Source organism: Diceros bicornis, chromosome X (assembly GCF_020826845.1).
Source record: "Diceros bicornis minor isolate mBicDic1 chromosome X, mDicBic1.mat.cur, whole genome shotgun sequence".
Taxonomy (NCBI): domain Eukaryota; kingdom Metazoa; phylum Chordata; class Mammalia; order Perissodactyla; family Rhinocerotidae; genus Diceros; species Diceros bicornis.
In genome coordinates, this window is record NC_080781.1 from 65,024,318 (window position 1) to 65,044,106 (window position 19,789).

General features: G+C 44.3%; 1 protein-coding gene across 1 annotated transcript in view; it reads left to right on the top strand.

Moving 5' to 3' along the window:
- LOC131400287 (NHS-like protein 2) overlaps window positions 1-19,789 on the top strand; it is a 190,030-nt gene that overhangs the window by 106,233 nt on the left and 64,008 nt on the right. The window contains exon 3 of the mRNA XM_058535079.1: window positions 6,560-6,628. Coding sequence (XP_058391062.1) covers window positions 6,560-6,628 — 69 coding nt within the window. The remainder of the gene's footprint in view (window positions 1-6,559; window positions 6,629-19,789) is intronic.

Genomic DNA, 19,789 nt, shown 5'->3' on the forward strand with positions numbered 1-19,789 from the left:
CTTGATAAATATTGAAAGAATAAAGAATTTCCTGAAAGAGTGGTCATCCTCTAGATGATTCTAGAATGTGTAAAAATTTACTTTTACTACAAGATAAATCTTTATAAATGTAACATTTGTCGAGAAAGTACCATGTACCTGACTCAGTGTTAGATGGCTCAGAACAACAGAGGAGGAAACTGAGGCTCAGAGAACCTGTATAGTAGGGCTGGGGCTGTAGATCTGGTAGTTTCTGGAGTAAGGGCCAGCGCCTTAGTTCAATGAGGAAGCTTTCCTAAGCATCAGTGCTGGAAGCAGACGGGAGCTGCCCCTGGGGCTCTCCGGTGACGTTTGTCCACAAACTCTTAGAGTTGTTTTCTTTGGATACAGATTGAGCATTTATGAAATGTCCTTTCTGTGCTAGGCATTTATTGAATAACTCTGCACTTATTCATGGACTATCAGGAACTCTGGGCAGCCTACTGAAAGGATGAGGGAACTATAGATAGATGAGCCTAATTGTTGACAGGATTTGGAGCCCATTTGGTGAGTCACGTACACTTGAGAGAAGCGTCTGCTGACTGCCTTGTCCATATGTGCACAGAGATTGTGCCATTCCCTCATGCTGTCACTGGTGGTACTGACGTGTGGTGTGGGATGGGAAAACATGGAGAAATTATGCGTGTTTAATTGGGCAGCAGCAAGCAGAAAGGCATGTGAGAATACTGAAGACTCCCACTGGGGCAGAAATCTGGTGTCAAGTGTTGCCGAACAGCTGCAGGAAAATTTGTCTGGACCCTTGGATGCAGAGATGGGTTTGCCAGACTTTGGTTCTGAGTAACTTTGAGGGCAAAGAGGTTGTACAGGAAGCAGATATGATGCATCTAGAAGCTTGACTCTGGAGTCTTTGTCTGCCTTCTTTGCCACCCTGTCCTCTCTAGCCACCACCAGTTCCAGCCATGGCTAGGAGAGGAGGGAGGTGGGAAGGCCTCAGCCCCAGGACCACGAGGTTCCTCCAGGCCTGATGTGTTCACAGGCTCTGCTTGGGGCCACCAAAATGCTCAGGTTCACCTGGGTGGGCTGAACCTCGGGGAAGGAGGAAGTTCCTGGGACAGTCCTAAAGGAGGCAAGACAGGTCAGGGTGGGGGTGGGGAAGGCAGGGCAGACACTCAGCTAAGGGCACATATAGGTGCTTTTATCCTTCAGACTCTATAGGAAGCATGGAATCGGAGCATTGAAATCACCTAGAACTGAGTTCAAGCCCCTCCTCTATTCCTGCAAGTGTGGCCTTAAGCAAGTCACTTAATCTCTCCAAGCCTGAGTTTACTTCTCTCTGTGTGTGAGGAGTCATGGGGCGATATTTGTCTGGGGCCTGACCCATATTTCAAGAGATGGGAGCTGTGAGCTCTATAATAATGCAACTGAGCAATCAACTATCACATCGGTCACTATTTCTTGTAGGCTTACTATGGGCTAGACACTATGCTAAGTCATTTAAAGTCATTATCTCTTTAATCCTTAAAAGAAGATAGAGAAATTGAGTTACAGAGAGTGAGAGTGACTCATGGAAGGTCATCCAGCTGGTAAATGACAGAACCAGCACATGCTCCATGCAGAGCAGTTCCAGAGCCAAACTTCTAACCAGAACCACCTGCCAAGTATTAGCCCCACTTCACACATGATGAAACTTGAAGTTTAGGAGGCACTTGCATCAGAGATAGAGCTTGGGGCTTTAGACTTCTGGCTCTGCTATTTAATATGCTGTGTGACCTTGGGGAAGTTACTCAACATCTCCAAGCTTCAGTTTCCTGATTTGGAAAATGTCTGAGTCCAAAGCCTCTGGCAGCCTATACAGTGAGAAGTAGTATCCTGTGAGAGAAGGCAGAGGGGAGGAGCTCAGACTCTCCCGGAGACAGAGAATGAGAAGACATGGGTGTGACTGTGGCTTTATGAAGTAGAGGCGAGTCTGGAACGGAAACTTGCCAGAGTGAATATGCCTGGCTCGCACTACCCATTTAGCAGCTGGCCCGAGAGAGCCCAGATGGCCCAGGTGGGCAGGAGTATGGCCAGGCTCAGTCGGCACACCCACACAGTGAGCGGCTGTTGCCACCTAGGGGACAGGCGGTGACCAGGAGCCCAGGCTGCGGCTGTGGCTGTGGCTGCAGCTAAGCAGTACTGCACATTCCCCATCTCCTGCTGGTTTCCGGAGTGGAAAAGGGTGGCCAAGCCTTGCTCCGGGAGTGGGGAGGAGAGTGAGGAAAAGGAGCCGAGTGCTGCCTCTGGTTTGGGAGTTATAAATAAATCCATCTGGAAGTGTTTGGGGCTGTGGGAGCCTGAGGCCAGCCCCTGCAATTCAGGCCATGTGGCACATATTTCCATTCACACCAGACTCCCACCCCACCCCCGCCAGTCCCAGGAGACTGTCTGATTGGGCCTCTCCGCTCTGGCCCCAAGCTGGGCAGGAACCTCTCAGGCCACAACTCTGCTTCTAGTCCCCGCCCCAACCCTCCTCTCCTCCCAGCCCACCTCCAGCAAGATCATGTCTGAGAAAGTGCTTTGAAAAGTTTCACGTGCTATTCAAGTGTTGATTGAATGAATGAATGAATTTTCCATTCAGCATTTAACTAGTAGTACGTTTACCTTGCTAGGAAGGGGCCCTGTGGTAGTTATGGAAGGTGTGGCATTCTTGACTTTTAGCCTCCATCTCGGGATCATCTTTACCCTACCTAGCTAGGGCGGGCTGAGGTACAAAGCCACTGCCCAAGTCTTGTTCATCTTTCTAGCCTCAGCACCAAGGGTAGTGGTCAGTAGGTGTTGGTTACATGAAGGAGTCAGTCAATTTATTAATTTAGCAAACACTTACTGCACACCCTTGTGTTCTGTGCACTTTGCCACGTGCTGGGAACAAAGTAGAAAACAAAACAGACAGAGTCCCTGCCCTCACTGAGCTCGTCGTCACAGTGTTTCTCAATGAGTGTACTCTTGGCACTCGGGTTGAGATCATTCTTTGCAGTGTGGGAAGAGCCTGTGCATTGCAGGATGGTTAACATCCTGATTCCTGGCCCTAAGTGCTACTAGTACCCTGGAGTCATTGCAGCAACAAGAAAGGCCTCTACATATTTCCAAATTTTTCCAGGGCCCAGGAGGACCTACCCCTGGCTGAGCGCCACCACTGAGGAACTTGACAGTGAGTGGGTGAAGGAAGGCCATCCCCAAGGTGTGAACAGGCTGAGTCCTCTAAGTCCACATATAAATTGGTGGTTTAGAACTGGGAAATCATGTTTGCCCTAGAAAGGTGTAAAATGATCCTTCAGTCCCTGAATCAGGCCCCAGAAGCCCATAACGTAGCTGAGGTGCACAGTTCTCGTGAGCTGGGTTAGGGCTGAGGCACAGGCACCACAATGGCAGTTTTGAACAAGCTCATGTGATGGTTACCTGAGAATGTCCAGAGAGAAGCCAGAAGCTGGTCCCAGGGGCAGATGAGAGGTCAGATCTCAAGATATGGATTTGGGGTAAATACACATTGAGGTGGAAGTTGAGGCCCAAGATCCATTAAGATTGTCAAGGGAGAAGGTACCGGAGAAAGGTGAAGAATGAATCCAGGATAAAGGCCAGAGATAGAGAAGTAGGCCCCAGAGGTATCTCTTCTCTGCCACTTCATTTCCATTCCCACAATCAACACTCTAGTTCTGGGCCTCAATTTGTGCCAAGACCATTGCAGCAGCCTCCTAACTGGCCTCTGTTCTTCTTCTGGTCTCTCTGCCTTCCAGAATTATCTTCTTAAAACACAGCTTTCCTCATGTCCCTTGCCAACATTCACCAGATCTGATCTCCTCATCCTTGTACTCTAACTCCCTGCAGTCCAGCTTCCCATCAACCTGGCACACCCTTGGTGAGCTGGCTCCAGATTCTCCTTCCAAGGCTTATTGTTGCTCATCTCCTAGAGCTTACCATCTGGCTACATAAAACCCCAAACACACACTACCATTCCCTCCTCCATGCCCCCTCCTCCCCTGGGATGCCCTTTGACCCTCTCTCCATTTGGAAAAATACACTGAGGCTTCAAGGCTCAGTTCAAGTCTCCTCTTTTTTGTAAAGCTTTCCCTGGCCCCTCAGAGGCGAGCAGGCACTTTCCCACCTCTGCACCCCCCTCTTCAGCTCTTCATATACACCAGGGAGCTGTCTGTCTCTCCCACTAGAGTAGGAGTTCTCTGACGGCAGTAGCCATGTCTTGTTTTGCTTTGTAATCCAAACCTGTGAATGAACAGGAAAGTGGGCTTGGGGATGGGCTAGTGTGACAGGGCAAGGAGGAAGTGGAATGGTTCCCCCTAAGCCTGACCATGGGTCCACTTGAGCCACTTTTAACTACTCTCTCCCCTCAAGCACTGTCTTTGAGTGAGGGTTCATGAAAGAGCTAGGAAAGAGAAGGGAAAAGATGGAGAGCCAATGCAAGGGACAGGCAGAGGGAGCAGAGAGGAGAGGCTGAGAGGATGAGAGAGGAGAGAAGGAAGCAAAGGTCTGCATCAGCAGCTTGCATACATAAGGGATTCAAATAACCTGGAATGGAATAAAAAAAGATTTGGGATTCTGGAAGTGAAAGCAGCTGCTTAGGCAAGTCGGCTGAATGTACAGTTAATTAATAGGCATTAGTGCCCTTTGGTGCCAAGCTGTGCATGGAAACATGTCCTGCTGGGATCAAATGCCAGCTACCCAGGACGCCCGTTTAGTAAAGAGCAGAAAACAGCATTGGCATGAAAGAGCTGGAGAATTCCTCAGAGAGCTCTTCTTAAGGTTCACCAGGGGCCACTGGAACCCCATAGTTGCCCCACACGACTGGCCTGGATCTTGCCAAAGAAAAGTGGGCATGAGAAGAAAACCAACATGTAGTGAGAGGCTAGTATCCTGGAAGCCATGCCAGGTACGTTTTACACATGTGAGCTCATTTGATCCTTAATGCAACACTGTGAGGTAGGTATTGTCCCTATTTTACAGAATAGAAAATTGAGGTCCTGGGAGGGTTAAGAATCTTACCCAAGGGCACACAGCTTGAAAGCATTGGATCCAAGATTCCAGTGCAGGTCATCCCCTCCTTGGTTGGCAGCAATTTGCTCCCTGGTCTTGCTGACTTTGGCTGTGGGGCTGATCTCTTTGGATTGATTTCTTTGAACATAAACAAAATACCATCAGTTTTTCCTGGCTCTGAAATGAGCCCTCAGAATCATGTGCTGTTCTCCACTTTCCAGCTGGGTGCCTTTGCTGGGGGTTCACGAATATGAAGCAACAGCCCTTATCCCAAGAATCAACAGTGTGCCCCCAAAAATGCCAGGGTGCTTCTGTTCCCAGAATATATTTCAGGCTGGGGCTTTCAGCGTATGGGGCCAAGTTTTCTGTTTTCTCTTCCCTTCCAATGATCTGTCTATAGTTGATGGTTGCCTGCTTTCCCAGGCAAATTTTAAAATCCTTATCAAAATCATGGGATCTGAGATGTTGCCCACACTGTGTTCTGACTGCCCCTGGAACCCATCCCTCTCTGCTCAGTGGTTGATGGAGGGGATCTGTCTGCTGCCAGCCTGTGAGTGATGGTGAGCAGAGGACGGAAGGTATGGACAGGGCAGGTGTGGATAGTGTTTCCCAGAATTCTGATGTGACATGGTTAGGCCAGCTCATGGAGGAGCCAATGGAGGTAGAGTGGCTGGAGCCAATTAGGGGGCAAAACGGCACCCAGCGTGACTCTCACAGAGTTGTGGCTTTAGGGCGGGGTTGGTTGGCTAGAAAATCCATGATGATAGTTTTCTGGAGTTTTTCTGGAGTCAGATATAGTCTGGGGAACTTTGGGGCTTGGCCTTTGGCCTAGAATTGTGTGTCTCACACAAGTGGTAGAGTATTAGGATTATCATGCTGAAATCTTATTGAATAACAACAGAATTTTCAGTGATACACAATGACAAGCAGGGTAACAAGTCTCTGGTCTTGGGTTTGGGCTTTTTCTCTGGTCATTTTAGTGAATAGGATTCTTCTGCACCCCCTTCAAAATCTATTATGAATCTGACCACTGCTCACCACCTTCATTGCTACCACTCTAATCTAAGCCACCATCCTCTCTTGCCTGTCACCAGTCTCCTAAAGTGATGCTGTTAAAACATAGTCTGAGTATGTCAGTCTTTTGTTCCACATCCTCCAATTGCTCCCCATCTCACTCATGTTAAAAACCAAAGTCTTTCCAGTAGCCTGCAAAGCCCTCATAATCTGGCCTCCCTTACCTCCTTGACATTATCTCCTACAAATCCCTCCATCACGTCCTCCATTCCAGCCACACTAGTCTGATCATTCTTTAAGCTTTCCAGGTACATTTGTGCTTTGTACTTGCTTTTCCTTCTGCCTGGAATGCTTTTCCCCAGTGTATCAGTCAGGATCCTGGGAGATAGTGGTTGTGGGAACTGGGGAAGTGTTGCTGTATGGAGAGGGCCACCTAACAGGAGCTGAGCTCTTTGGTAAAGGGATGCATCCAACCCATGATGAACCTGCACAGAGAGAGCTGATGAAAAATCTCACTTTCTTTTTCCTTCTGATCTCCTTACAGGTGCCTCCCATTGGTCACACCTGACCCGAAGCCAGAGGACAAGGGAACCTCTTGATGCAGTCCATACAGGTCAGCCTACCAGGGCACAAAGCTGGATGGAGAAGGGTGGACAAGATCTGGAGGGGCAAATGGAAAATATCCAGAACCACTGGATAGCTTTGTAGCTGGCTCCCTCATTTCCTTCAGATCTCTACCGAAATGTTACCTTCTCACTGAGGCCTTCTCTGACCACCATTTCTAAAATTTCAACTCCCAGCACCCAACACCTTATATCTTCCTTCCATGCTATGTTTTTTAATAGCACTTGATACCATCTAACATATAACTTGTTTATTTATCTTGCCTATTGTCTGCTTCCCCACTAAAATGGTAGCTCCATGAGGGCAGGGACTTTGTTTTATTCACTGCTATTATCAAAGCCTAGAATAATACCTGGCACATAGTAAGTGCTCAATAAATATATGGTGAATGAATGAATGAATGCACTCTCAGGGGCCACCCTAGAGTGAGTCTGCTCTCAGCCAGGCATAGCTGAGTGTAGGCATCTGATTGTTATTCATGCCTGCTGCTCTCAGTTTCCTCCAAAAAGGCTCAACTCCTGTCATGTTTTCAGGTCAAGAAGGTGGGGAGACCTATGCTGCCCCCAGAGTTGAAACTTGCGTAACAGTTTGTTGACTTGAACCTTATGGAAACTGTTGTTGTATTGATTAGCATGGGCTGAGCTTTGTGTGTTTTATAAGTTGTCAGCAGCAGTGGGTAGATTCATGGTCATGGGGACATTGGCCCTTCCAGGTGGTAATTTCATACCTCAAAGGTAGTGCGAGTGAGCCTGTTTCCAAATTAGGTAGGCTCCAGAGCCACTTCCTTGAGGATCAAGGGCAGGGGGCATAAGCTGGGCCCTCTGGCCACAGGGATGGTGAAACAGGGATAGGTCAGATCAGGACAAGCAAAAGAGGTTTGAATTTCTAGAACACTATAGCTGTGTCCAGGATAATGTTTTTACTATACAAGTACCATATGAATATATTCTCATTGTGAAAAAAATCAAACAATCCAGCTACAGTTAAAATCCTCTTCCCTCCCCAACCCTGCTCCCCAGAGTAACCACTGTTATCAGGGTAGAGTGCCTTCTTCCAAATCTTTTTCTATGTATACAAAGTTTGGTTGTGTGTGGGTATTTAAAAATAAGTGGTATTTCACCATATATACTGATCTGTAACTTGCTTTTTTCACTGAGCAATATCTCTTGGAAGCTTTGCCATGTTAGGACACGTGGATCTAGCTCATTCTTTTTTTTTTTTCTTGCAGTAACATTGATTTATAACATTGTATAAATTTCAGGTGTACATCATTATACTTCTATTTCTGCAGATTCCATCATGTTCACCACCCAAGTACTAATTACAACCCATTACCACACACATGTGCCGAATTATCCCCTTCGCCCACCTCCCTCTCCCTTTCCCCTCTGGTAACCACCAATCCAATCTCTGTCTCTACGTGTTTGTTTGTTGTTGTTTTTATCTTCTACTTATGAGTGTGCATAAAGATACGTGCACCCCTGTGTTCATTGCAGCATTATTCACAATAGCCAAGACTTGGAAGCAACCTAAGTGCCCATCAAGGGACGAATGGATGAAGAAGATGTGGTATATATACACAATGGAATACTACTCAGCCATAAGAAATGATGAAATCCAGCCATTTGTGACAACATAGATGGACATTGAGGGTATTATGCTAAGTGAAATAAATCAGAGGGAGAAGGTCAAATACCGTATGATCTCATTCTTTTTTAATTAAGCTTTTTATTTTGAGATAATTGTAGATTTACATACAGTTTGAAAAATAATAGAGAGATTCCATATACCCTTCACCCAGCTTCCCTCAATAGCAACCTCTTGCAAACCCTAGTACACTATCACAAGCAGGATAGTGACATTGAGAGAGTCAAGATACAGAACAGTTCCATCACCACAAGGATCCTTCAAGTTGCCCTTTCATAGCTACACCTGCTTTCCTCCCACCCCCACCCTCCCTTAACCTCTGGCAACTACTAACCTGTTCTCCATTCTAAAATTAGGTCATTTCAATAACGTTATGTAAATAGAGTCATACAGTATAAACCTTTAGGGATTGTTTGTTTACTTCAGCCAGCATAATTCTCTGGAGAGTCCTCCAGGTTGTTGTGTGTATCAACAGTCTGTTCCTTTTTATTGCTGAGTAGTGTTCCATGGCTTGGATGTACCCCAGATAGTTTATCCATTCACCCGTTGATGGACATCTGGATTGTTTCCAGTTTTTGGCTGTTATAAATAAGGCTGCTATGAACAATCACGTAACAGGTTTTTATGTGGACTGAAGTTTTCATTTCTCTGGAATAAATGTCCAAGAGTGCAATTGCTGGGTCTATGGTAGTAGCAAGTTTAGCTTTTAAAGTAACTTGCCAAACTATTGTCCAGAAAGGCCATACCCTTTTACCTTCCTACCAGCAACGTATGAGGGAATCCAGTTTCTTGGCCTCTTTACCAGCATTTGGTGTGGTCACTATTTTTTTTTATTTTAGCCATTCTGATAGGTGTGTAGTGATATCTTATTGTGGTTTTAATTTGCATTAAAATAGCAAGTGACTAAACATCTTCTCATGTGCTTATTTGTCATCCATATATCTTTTTCAGTGAATTGTCTATTCATGTCATGTTTTGATTGTCAAGTATAAGATCTAGCTCTAGATTCCAAACATTTTCCTTTTTCTAAAAATTTTATAGTTTTACATTTTACATTTAAATTTGCAATGCATTTTTGCCAGATTTATTGAGATATAATTGACATATAGTGTTGTGTAAGTTTAAGGTGTACGACATGATGATTCTATAAACATATGTATTGCAAAATGATCACCACAATAACGTTAGCTTGTAATGCATTTTAAGTTGATTTTTTGTATAAAGTATGAGACAGGTTGTATTAATTCCAAGACTGCCATAACAAATTGCCATAAACTTGGTAGCTTAAAACAACAGAAATTTATTCTTCCATGGTTCTGGAGGCCAGAAGCCTGAAATCAAGGCGTCAGCAGGGCCATGCTCCTTCTGGAGGCTCTAGGAAAGGATCCTTCCTTACCTCTTCCAGCTTCTGGTGGCTGTCGGCAGTCCTTGGCTTCCTTATCTTGTGGCCACATCACTACAATATCTGCCTCCATCTTCCCATCACCTTCTCTTCTGTGTGTGTCTTCTCCTCTGGGTGTCTATCTCATAAGGATATTTGTCATTGGATTTAGGGTCCACTTGAATAATCCAGAATAATCTCCTCATCTCAAAATCCTTGACTTAATTATATCTGCAAAGACCTGTTTTCCAAATAAAGTAACATTCGCAGGTTCTGGAGATAAGGACACGGACATATCTTTTGGGGGGCTACCATTCAACTCACTACACAGGTCAAGGTTCATTTTTTGCCTATGTCAGCTGCTCTAGGACCACTTGAAAGGCTATCTTTCTTCCATTGAATTGCTTTTGCACCTTTGTTGAAAATCAGTTGGGCATATTTGTGTGGGTCTATTTCTGGGTTCTCTACTCTGCTCCATTGCCTATCTATCCCTCCACAGGACCATACAGTCTTGATTATTGTAGCTACATAATAAATTTTGAAATTGGGTAGAGTGATTCCTCCCACTTTATTCTTCCTTTTCAAAATTGTTTTAGCTACTCCATTTCATTTGCCTTTCCATATATATTTTAGAATAAGCTTGTCTATGTCTGAAATATCTTCCAAGAATTTTGATAGGAAATGCAATAAACCTGTATATAAATTGGGGGAGAATTGACATCTTTACTATGCTGAGTCTTCTAATCCATGAACGTGGTATATTTCTCAATTTAGGTCTTCTTTGAATTCTTTCATCAGCATTTTGTAGTTTTGAGCATACAAGTCCTATACACGTTTTGTTACATTTAAGTATTTCATTTTGAGCAAATGTTATTGTATTTTTAATTTTGGTGTCCATTTGTTAATTGCTAGTATATAGAAATACAATTTATTTGTGTATGCTTATCTTGTATCATGCAACCTTGCTGAACTCACTTATTAGTTCTGGGAATTGTTTTGTGGTTCCTTGGGACATGACACCATTATGTCATCTCCAAAAATGGACAGTTTTATTTCTTCCTTTTCAATTTGTATGCCTTTCATTTCCTTTCCTTGCCTGATTGTACTGGCTAGAACTTTCAGCATTATGTTGAATTAGAGTATTGAGGGCAGACATCCTTGCCTTATTCCCAATCTGAGGAGGAAAGCATTCAGTCCGTCAACATTAAGTTTAGTGTTAGCTAAAAGTTATTTGTAGATGCTCTTTTTCAAGTTGAAGAAATTCCTTTCTTTTCCTATCTCTGAGAGGTTGTTTTTTGTTTTTTTTTTTTATCATTAAGGGTGTTGGATTTTGTAAAGTGCTTTTCCTGCATTGATTGATATGATTGTGTGATTGTTCTTCTTTAGTCTGTTCATATGGTGGATTACATTGATTTATTTTCAGATATTGAAACTGTCTTGCACTCCTGGAATAGACCCCACTTGATAATGGTGTATAATTCTTCTTACATATTACTGAATTCTATTTGCTATGTTGTGTTGAGGAGTTTTGCTTCTATATTCTTGAAGGATATTGGTCTGTAGTTTTCTTTTTTTGTGTGTGACTGTCATTTGGTTTTGGCATCAAGATAAGACTAGCTTCATTTTGGGAAGCATTTTCTCTTGTATTTTCCGGAACAGATTGTGTAGAATTGGTGCTAATTCTTTAAATATTTCGCATAATTCTCCAGTGAAACCACGGTACCTGGAGATTTCTTTTTCAGGAGTTTTTAAATTATGAATTCAATTTTCTTAATAGTTATAGGGCCATTCAAATCATCTATTTCCTACTGATTGAGTTTTGGGAGTTTGTGTTTTTCAAGGAATTGGTTAGTTTCATCAAAATTCCCAAAGTGTGTAGAGTTGTTCTTAGTATTCCTTGATTATTCTTTTGATGTCTGAAGGGTTTATAGTGATATTCATTTCATTCCTGATATTAGTAACTTGTTTTCTCTTTTTTTTTCTTTGTAAGTCTTGCTAGAGTTTGTCAATTTTACTGATTTTTTCAAAGAACCAGCTGTTTATTTCATTGATTTTTTTCTAATTGTTTTCCTGTTTTCAATTTAATTGATTTCTGCTCTTATTTTAATTTCCTTTCTTCTGTTTGCTTTGGCTTTATTTTGCTCTTCTTTTTCTAGTTTCTTAAGGTAGGAACTTAGGTTATTGACTTGAGACCTTTTCTCTTTTCTAGTGTAAGCATTTGATGCTATAAATTTCCCTTTAAACACTGCTTTAGTTGCATCCCACAAATTTTGCTATGTTGTATTTTCATTTTCATCCAGTTCAATGTATTTTTTAAATTTCTTTTGAGATTTCATCTTTGACCCAAGGATTATTTAGAAGTGTGCCATTTGGTTTTCAAGTGCTTAGATATTTTCCTGTTGTCTTTCTGTTATTATTGATTTCTAGTTTGATTCCATTGTGGTCTCAGAATACATTCCACTTTATTTCAATTGTTTTTTAATTTGTTGAGGTTTGTTTTATGGCACAGGATAGGGCCTAACATAGTCTGTTCCATGGGCACTTGAAAAGAATGTGTATTCCTCTGTTGTTGGAGTGTTCTGTAAATGTCAAATTAGATCCTGTTGGTTGAGGGTGTTGTTGAGTTCTTCTATATCCTTGCTGATTCTCTGTCTAGTGGGGCTATCCCAGCTCCCCACTCAGCCCTCTCTGACATCACTCCAATCGGGAGGTTTGGGGCACCTGGTTTCAGCTTAACAAGGGTGGAAGTCTACATTTTCAACCCTTCCTTTGCAGGTGGGGTTGGGGATGGGGCCACATTTTTTTCCCCGGGGTATTTGGCTGGAGTAGAGCAGTTATTGTCTAAAATTTTCTGTCTTGCTAGTCTACCTCCTTTTCTGGTCCTTTGGTTAGAGAAACAGGCTTTTTGTTTTTGTTTCTGTCTGCACTCATTGGTGTTTCCAGGTTGCAAGCTTTTTGAGCTACAACTCTGGGATATATGAGGCAAAACAGAAATCCAGGGAACTTACCACCATGTCATTCCTCAAGTCCTGAGGTCTCTTACTGGTGTACCTTCTTCTCTCCACCTTTCAGAGTATTTTTGTGCTTGTTTTATTTATAATGTTCAGGGGTTTTAGTTGTACTTAGTTTTTAGTTTTACTTAGTGGTAGGAATAGGGAAAAGTATACCTACTCCATCTTCCCAGAAGCAGAAGTCCTAACTTGTTCTTTTAAAATGTTACATAATTTTGCAGAGTATGTCTTTTATCAGAGATTAACTATTTATCTATTTGATGAACTGAGGTTGTTTCTAAATTTTGATGGCTGATATTTCAATAAGCATCCATTCAATAAACATTTGTGTACATGTGCAAGAGTTTCTTTAGGATAAACACTGAGAAGTGGAGTTGCTGGATAATAGAGGATGTGCATTTTACATACTAATAAGTGTTGCCAAATTCCTACTCATATTGGCTATACTCCACCAGCACTGTACGAGATTAGTAGTTTTGTTCACTTGCCTACCAACACTTGATATACTCAAACTTTTATTTACCAACGTGATAGATGAAAGATGGTATCTGATGGTTGTTTCCATTTGCCTTTCCGTGATTACTAGAGGTTGAGCATTTTTTCAAATATCTATTGGCTATTTGTAACTCTCCTTTTGAATTGACTGACCATATACTTTGCTATATTTCTTTTGAGTTGTTTGCCTTTTTTATTGATTTATAGAAATTCTCTCTATATATATCAATTTTTTTCTCTAACATACATATCCCAAATAATATATTTCTCCCAGTTTATCATGTGTCTTTTAACTTGATTGATGGTGTCTTCTGTCTAAGAAATTTTTTTGATGTAGATTTATATTTATCAATCATTCCTTCGTGGATTTTGTGTTGTGTATGTGTGTTGTTTAGAAAGGATTTCTCTACACCAAAGTCACAAATATATACATCTGCATATTTCTCATTCTGGCCATAGGTATGTTTAATTTTTTATATTTAGTTGTTTGAGCTATCTGGAATGTGTGTGTGTGTGTGTGTGTGTGTGTGTGTGTGTGTGTCTAGTATGAGGTAAGGACATAATTGAGTTTTTTCTAAATGGAAAAGCAATTGTTCCAACACTATTGAATAGTCCATCCTTTCACCACTGGCTTGTAAATGCCACTTATGTTATTTAGTTAATATCTTTACATAAGTTGCTTTGGGAGCTCTCTGTTCTCTCTCACTCATTTGCTTGTCTATTTCTGTTCCAGTACCACACCCTATTAATTATTATAGATTTGATACCTTGTATAATAAATCATCCTTCATTGTCCTTTTTCCCCCCAAATTGTTTTAGCTCTTCTTGTACATATCCTATTTCATACGAATGTTCAAATCAGTTTGTCAGGTTCTATGAAAAATTCCTGTAGAGATTTGATTGGGATGGCAATGAGTTTATGGATTAAGTTAAGGAGAATTGACATCTTTTCTCCTTTTCTCCACACAACTTTTCCTCCTACATGAAGAACACTGGGGCCCACAGGAAAGATGTTTAGGAGCTAAAGAACCCCCACAAGCCCCCCTCCACACACATGCACATGTTTGTTTCTGTGTATTTGTGAAAGCCTGCACTTCAGGCTCCCAGGGTAGATATTTATTAGAAACGTGGGTTCTGGGCACTAGGTCTGTTGTTCAGTGGCACTCCCAAAGTGGGGGCAACTCCTTTTCCTGGTCAGAAAAAAAAACAAAAAAAACTCCCAAAACTCTGGCTTGATAACATACTTTGTTGGACTTCAAGGAAGGGAGGAGTGGATGAAGTAGACAAGCAGCCCATGGCAACATTAGGAGACAGCGGGGTCATGATTTTCTATCCAGGAGAGCCCAGGATGATAGCAAGTATGAATGGTGAAGGACGAGAAGTACCAGGAATTGGGAGTGGCCCCCTATTCCATGCTGGTGTCTGTGGGTTGGAGTCCTGAGGAACTATGGAACCACCCCTTCTCAGCAGGGTGCTCTCATTCATTAGGTCCATTTATGTAGGGTACATAGGGGAAGATGGGTTGGGTTGGTAGCTGGGCCTATTGGGCCTAATGTTCTGGATAGACCACAGAGTGGGTTTGGAAATGGATCTGCTACCTGTGGGTCACTGCTGACATAACACTCCTCAGTTCTGTGGAGTTTCTGTCTTGATGGGTGGTGATGCCTAGATAATTTACCCTTGCATAAAAATGGCCCATTCTATCACAATAGAGCCATGCTCCTGCCCAGTGGCGTGTTCATTCAGTGTTCCTAGCTGGCAGCAGGTACTCACAGCCACTTGCACAGGTCTTGATGCCTGGCCTCAGGGTAGGGCTGCCTCGGGGCTGCCAGAGCAACTCAACCTACCGACTCAGGTGCTCCAGCAAACTACAGACCCAGAAGGATACTCAATAGCATGAGGCAGCCTTGGAGTTTAGCTGGAGCCCTCCAAACTTTTCCCAAGGAGGAAGCGGGGGCTGGTTTAGGGGTTCTTTGGCATGTGCAGATGCTGTCCAGGCAAGCAGCTCTGCCCTCACCTATGTTCCATCCAGCTGACAGGATGGACACTGCCCCCAAACATCTATACCCATCCCCCTCAGCCCCCCCCCCCACACACACACAAGGTCATGGTCTCCAAGGCAGGAGCTAGATCTGATCCACCAGCATCACTCCATGGATCTTAGCATCTAACAGGGACGACAGAACATCAATCTAATCAAGAAGGCAAAATCCATTGCAATAAATACCCTAGGAGAGGTACCAAGTGCTGTGTGGATTTTACTTACCCAACTTTTTAAAATCCAATCTATCATTAGATCTTTTCCCACCCCAATGTCTCTTGGGTCTGTACTTTTTTTTTCCCCCATTTTCATGACTCTGATTTAGACCCTTTTGAGCGCTACTGGACTACCTCAGATATCACTTCTCCGGTTTATTTTCCTTTGGTGCATCTTCCTAACTCAAAGCCCTGATGATGTCCTCTGCTCCATAATAAAACATCTTTACAGAACCAAGCCCAACACCCACCTGACTTTCTTCTTAAATGCCATTTATAGCTTTTCTTTTATTTCCAAAATGGTAAATGTTTAGTGCGTGACTTTCAAGGTCCCATATGACGTGGTTCAACCTTCCCTTCCTGTGTATGTGAGAGAGGTTGTGTGTGTGTGTGTGTGTGTGTGTGTGTGTGTGTGTCAGGGGTGGGGGGGCGGCGGTTAGGAGGACGATGCAGCTTGATGCTTTGGAAAGCACACCTTGAATTCTGGAGTCAGAGATAACTGGTTAATCTAGTCCCTGCTCTGCTTCTTAGCTGCTTGACCCTGGCCCTCACTTCACTTTTCTCTCGCCCTCAGTTTCCCACTCTGTTAAGGCCGTGTAACAAAACGACCCATATTTGAGGTTAGTGGTGAAGACTCAGTGACAGTGGAGGTGAGCGGGGCTCCCAGCGCCAGAAGCTTCCACGGTGCGAGGGTTCAGTCAGGACGAGGCACGGGCTGGCGGAGCAAGTGCTGCCGGGTGGCTGCCGTCGGGGGCCGCCAGGGGGCTGCTTTTCGTGCTCAGAGCAACTCCGCGCGTCTTGGTGCGTCACCAGGCGCGTGCGAAGGCAGCGAGCCTGCGGGGGCCGCCGGTGCGGGTGCAGCCTGCGGATGAGTCACGGTTGCCGAGCACTTTCGGAACAGGAGGCTCCTTGGAAGCCGCCCGGCCCCCGCCCGCGTTCCTCTCCTGCCCCGCAGAGAGGCTGAGCCAGCCCTGTGCCCGACAGAGGGCGCTGCAGTGCAGCCGCTGCAGCTGCCAAAGGCGGGAGCTACCTCTGGCTCAGAGGGAAAGATCTCGGGGCCCAGGGTTGGGGGTGGGTGGGAAAATGTCCCTGCAGTCCCAGTGGTGGTTTTGTTTTTAACACAGAAATGAAATGTACCTCAAAATTATCAGTCCATGTGCAGAGTGATGGGGCCAGCAGGGCCCTACTGGAGAGTGCCTCTTCTTGCTCCAAGCTTTTTAGCAGGGATGTTGGAAGCTAGCGACTTCCCCACTCTCCCCAGAGAGGGTCCCTGAGAGAGTGGAGCGCCCCTTTCCGAAACAGATCTGCCTAGGGGACCCAGTCCTTGATCTTCTCCCCTCTGACCTTTCCCACCTGAGGTGATGGAGGTTACAAAGATTTGGGCTGACTGCAATGGAGGGCGAAAGAAAGGGCTCTAGCTATCAGGGGACCAGGGTGTCAGTGCCAGCACCATCTCGAGGTTGCTTTGTGACCTTGGCCATTTCATTATTTATTCATTCAGAAAACATTCACTGTGTCCACAAGGCTCTGACTGTAGGGGGAAGGGAGGAGGCCAAAGCTGGGAACAACTAACCTCAACCTTAAAACAATTTATACCTCACACAGGGCCCCACAGATAGGTGATCCCTAAAGATTTGCTGAATGAATAAATGCTATGATTTAATCACTACACACGAGGGCAGGGATTTTTCATCACTGATGCATCCTAGATGCCTAGAACTGTGCCTGACACACAGTAGAGGCTCAATAATTTGTCAAATGAATGATCAAGGAGTGCATTAAGTGTTTTGTGAGCACAGAGGAGAGCACCTAACCCACAAGAGTATGTGATGTTTGAACCAAGTCTTGAGGAAGAGTGGGGATTAGCTAGGCACACGGCAGAGGGGCGGGTGATACAGGCAGAGAGAAGAGCCTGTGCCAAGGTTCAGAGCCCTCAGTGTCCTCACCTCTCTGGGCCTCAATGTCCTCCTGTAAGAAGAAAAGGGTGTAGGGTTAGCCCTGTGATCTCTCAGATTCCTCTAGTTCTAAGATTCTCTGATTCTAGAAATGAATCCAGTTGCCCAGGTTAGGGCCCGACCAGTGCTGGCCATCTTTGCAGTCCAAGAGATTCAGGTTTTGACTTTTGACTCAGCCCATCTTCAGAATAAAGTTTTGGTGATCTTAGGCACCCTTTTTCCATCCCCTTGCTCTGTCTTTCACCTTGGAAATCCCTCTTGAATCCCCATATAATAAATTATCCACACCACAGAAGTCAGCACTTACTTCTATATTGCCACAATTTTTCTTTGTATTAATTTGGTTTTTGAAAAAAAGCCTTTGTTAAATACAGATTTTTAAACTAACACAGGTTAATTGTGGGAAAAACATACAAGTGCAAAGAAGAAAATAAAAACCACCCATACTTTCACTACCTGATGTAGTTCCTCAAAGATTTGTTAGCCTAGCGAAAGCATGAGCTGGGGGCAGTTCTCTCTTACCCTCCATTAGTTGTGTTTCTGATGGGAAGATATGTTGGCTGGGACCCCAAACTCCGATTCTTTAGCCAGCTGCAGACCATCATGCTAAGTCCTCAAAAAACATACTGCTCAGAGCATGTTTTATTCTGAGACAGGGCTCTGGGCCCAAACCACCATGTGGCCTCTTTGTCCTGCTGGAGTTGGGCTAGAGTTAGGCTAGATTATGTGGGGGCCACCAGGCCTCCTTTGGTCCAGACCAGAGACAGCACTGAGCAGCTTTCTGGGGTCCTGGGGAGGGGCTGCTTGGGAACTTACTTCCCTACCTGCCTGAAGGGGACCCCACAAATAAACCCATACGCTAGCTTATTTGGTTTCCATTGGTCCCTCCCATTAAAAGCTCCATCCCCAGCATAGTGGCCCCTTTTTATGTCCTGGTTCCTTGATATTCAATGTGTGATCCATGGGCCAGCAGCATAGACAACAGGATCCTAGATGATGGTTTGTACATTAAACTTTTAGAAGCAAAGTGCAGATTCTATTTCAGAAGGTTTGAGGTGAAGCCTGAAATTCTTCATTTTCTAACAAGCTCCCAAGTAATAGTGATGCAGCTGGTCCATGGACCACGCTTTGAGTAGCAAAGATCCAGAAGCCTCTTTTGCCCTCCCTTGTCCTCCCTGAAGGTGAAGGGGCAAGAGAGTCCTTGAGCATTCCCTGGGGGTTAGAATGTGTAGACACATGCACACACACACACACACACACACAGTTGAGGGCTATGTCCTAGGTTGGTGAGTGAATACATGAAGTAGAAGAGTGAGAAGATTTAAAGCTACATTCCCACCACCTCAATGACTTGCCCATTTCAGTGGCGATATCATCAGCTTCTCAGTCACCAGATGGAATTGGTTTCTTAACCATTTTGGCCCTGGCTCTGTCTTTCCTTTGTCACTGCTTCTGTTCTCATTCAGGTACTTCTCATCTATCCCCTGCCTTCCTGTCTCTCGTCCTTTTCCCCTCCAGTTTACTGATAAGCCTCTGCAGCTACACACCAGGCTTGAAGAAATTTTTCCAGAATCTGTCTTCTCCACTCTGAACCTGGTTTTACTACCTTGGTGTCTCTAGTTCCTGGAAACCATATCTGGTTTTCTCAGCTACCCCCAGCCCTGTTATAGTCTGACACTTAGCTTGATGCCCATTTTGACCCAAGATGCTGCCTCCATGACCTGACCTGCCATGCCCTTGCACTCAACTGCTTTGGCATTCCAGCCTGCTTACAGTGCCCCTGGCCTCTGCTCAGCCTGCAGGGAAAGTCAAACATGGCTATGTGGTTCTCTATTTACATGTTTCTGTGACTCCTATATCTCATCTTCATAAGTAAACTCTAAGCTCCTGAAGGCCAGGACTGTCTGTGTCTTATTCCTCTCTTTATCCCTTGCAACACCAGCATCATTTCATTCATTCATTCATTCATTCATTTCTCAAAGACTGAATGTCCATTCTATGCCAGGCCTGATACCAGGTGCTAGGGCAGCAGAGAGGAGGCAGACACAGTCTAGTATATTCTAGGAGATTCAAGGCAACAGGGAAGTCCAACAACATTAGATTGGCAAACTGATTTTGGGCCCAGGCCAGTAGAAATATTTGTGAAAATGGTTGGTGAACAGGCAGGGCCTGCCCATGCCTAGAACAGATAAGGAGGAAATTCGGGCTGGCAGATACAGGAGGCCTACCTTAGGGGCCTTGTGGAGAAGTGGGAGAAGGATATGGAGTATTGTCTGCTTTTTCCAAAATGAGCACATGGAAAGGGAAGTAGCAATTATGGTCCTGACAAAAACAATATTTCCAGTTGTTACCTGAAACAATAGGATTTAGGGGTGTAATTATGAGAGGTGGGTGATGTAATGGGA